The sequence below is a fragment of the Propithecus coquereli genome, unplaced genomic scaffold (genome assembly GCF_000956105.1).
Source record: "Propithecus coquereli isolate 6110/MARCELLA unplaced genomic scaffold, Pcoq_1.0 Scaffold34, whole genome shotgun sequence".
Taxonomy (NCBI): domain Eukaryota; kingdom Metazoa; phylum Chordata; class Mammalia; order Primates; family Indriidae; genus Propithecus; species Propithecus coquereli.
Genome location: NW_012149063.1, coordinates 2,966,276 through 2,968,551, shown reverse-complemented (window position 1 = coordinate 2,968,551; position 2,276 = coordinate 2,966,276). Strand labels below are relative to the sequence as shown.

The 2,276-nt window shown below is 38.8% G+C and overlaps 1 protein-coding gene across 1 annotated transcript in view; it reads left to right on the top strand.

The window, feature by feature from the left end:
• Positions 1–2,276, top strand: part of CCDC173 (coiled-coil domain containing 173) — a 65,994-nt gene that overhangs the window by 33,800 nt on the left and 29,918 nt on the right. Inside the window, exon 5 of the mRNA XM_012650679.1 lies at positions 1,803–1,995. Within this exon, the coding sequence (XP_012506133.1) occupies positions 1,803–1,995 (193 nt within the window). The remainder of the gene's footprint in view (positions 1–1,802; positions 1,996–2,276) is intronic.

The following is a 2,276-nucleotide window of genomic DNA, read 5'->3' as shown; positions in this document are numbered from 1 at the left end:
TGCACATATCTGTGACGATACCAAAACCCACCGCATCGTACACTTCAGATAGGCGAAGCATATGATGTGTGAATGATATCTCACTAAGAATTACAAAACAACAGCAATAACAACAAAAAGACCCAGACGCAAGGAGGGCTGTTGGGGTCCTGGAGATAAAGTCACCTTGGAAAAGGGACAGGGTCAGTGGCCTGGCTGGAGGAAGGGGAGGTGGCACTGGGTGGGATGGGGGAGGGCAGCAGAAATGAAAATCTGCCTTGGTCCAGTCGTCCTGGTTTGTGTCCTGGGATTTTGTATGTGCTGAATTATATTTAAAAAATTATTTTAGGAACAGAGTGCAGTGGCTATTCACAAGCATGATCATAGCGTACTACAGCCTGGAACTCTTGGGCTCAAGCAATCCTCCTGCCTCAGCCTCCTGAGTAGCTGGGACTACAGGTGGGCTCCACCATGCCCAGCTGATTTTTAAAAATTTTTTTGTAGAAACAAGATCTTGCTGTTGCCCAGGCTGGTCTCAAACTCCTGGCCTCAAGCAATCCTCTAGCCTTAGCCCAGGTGTGAGCCACTGCACCCAGCCTGTGCCGCCTGTTAGTGTTTTTGCTCACTGTTATGTCCCCAGCACCTTGAATAGTGTCAGACACATAGTGAGCAATCAATAAATGTATTTAAAATATTGTTTTTTCAAATTCTAACTGAAATGTCACCGTTTCTGTGAAAGCTTTCTTTTTTTCTCCTTCGTCCATATCTCTGTCTAGCTTTTTCATGGCATTTATCACCCTTTGCCTTGTATAGTTATTTGCATAAATGTTTTGCTCCATTTTAGATTGTAATTTCCTTGGGGTATGGACTGCATCCTTTCTCATCATTTCTTACATGTCGTTGCTTTGCAAATTCACTCAATAAATTAGTGAATTTGTCACAACTCATGTATTTTTTTTGCCCAATTTAATAAATAAATATACACCCATTTCTTTAACAAAATATGTTTTTTGTTATGATGTACCAGGCACATGCTTGGCCCTGGACTAGAGAGAGGAGCCATTCAATCCCTGACCTGAGGCATCTCATGGTATAAAGGAAGTGAGACATATAAACAAATCAGGTCAACAAAGTACTATGAATAAATGCCAGACAGAGTATTATGAGGGTGGATTTTGATAACTTTTACTAAATATTTTCTTTTTTCTTTTCTTTTCCTTTTTTTCCTATTAGGTCAGTTTAGCCAGATTATTTTTCTTTGTATTTATTTTATTTTTATTTTTTGTGTGTGTGTGTGTGTTTTTTGTAGAGACAGGGTCTCACTATGTTGCTCAGGATGGTTTTGGTCTCCTGGCCTCAATTGATCCTCCTGCCTCTGCTTCCCAAAGTGCTGGGATTACAGGTACAACCCACCGTACCTGGCACTTACTAAATATTTTCTTGGTTTTATTTACAAAAAGGCCTTTTATAGCCTAAGCCTCCAATGGTAAAGTAAGCAAGGTAGTCTGATAAAGTACTTTAAAATATTTTTCAATATAGAGAATTTTAACATCTCTTTCTAAACACGCACACAAAGATCGTATTGTATGTATGACATATATCACTTTCTTTGGATTTTTAGATTATATGTTTCTTTATATTTAAAAAATAATTTCCACTTAAATCAGTGTACACAAGGAGCTCCTTGTGTGGGGCTCCACACAGTGGGGCTCCTTTTAGTTTTCTAAAAGACTGTAAAATATCTCAGACTCCCTAATTAAATTATTTTGGCTCCATTGCAAATCTGTTCGTGAAGATTTGACAAGTATGGTATTTTGTTATAGGCTAATGGAAGAACGGAGAGAAAGAATAAATAACTTCCTGAGTGAACTAATGAAAGAGAAACTTGACAATGAAGATTTGATTATTGCTAGAGATATTGCAGAAGCTGAGGCTGAATGGGAAAAAAGAGAAGGAGAAAAATACGAAAAAAACAAAGCAGAATTAAAAGCGATTGCGGAATACAGAGCCACTGTGGTAAACAATTTAATTATGACAAATAAAAACCGAAAGACAAATTTAAGACATTTCCACTGTGGTTTCCACCCCCTCTGCTTCTCTAACTAAAAACTGAAAGAGATGTGAAAACAATGTATGAATTATCTTTTTATATTTTTGAAATTGGATGTTTACTTCCTCCTCCCCCCCAATATAGGGTCTCACTCTGTCGCCCAGGCTAGAGTGCAGTGGTGCAATTATAGCTCACTGCAGCCTTAAACTCCTGGGCTCAAGCAATCCTTCTGCCTCAGTCTTCCCAG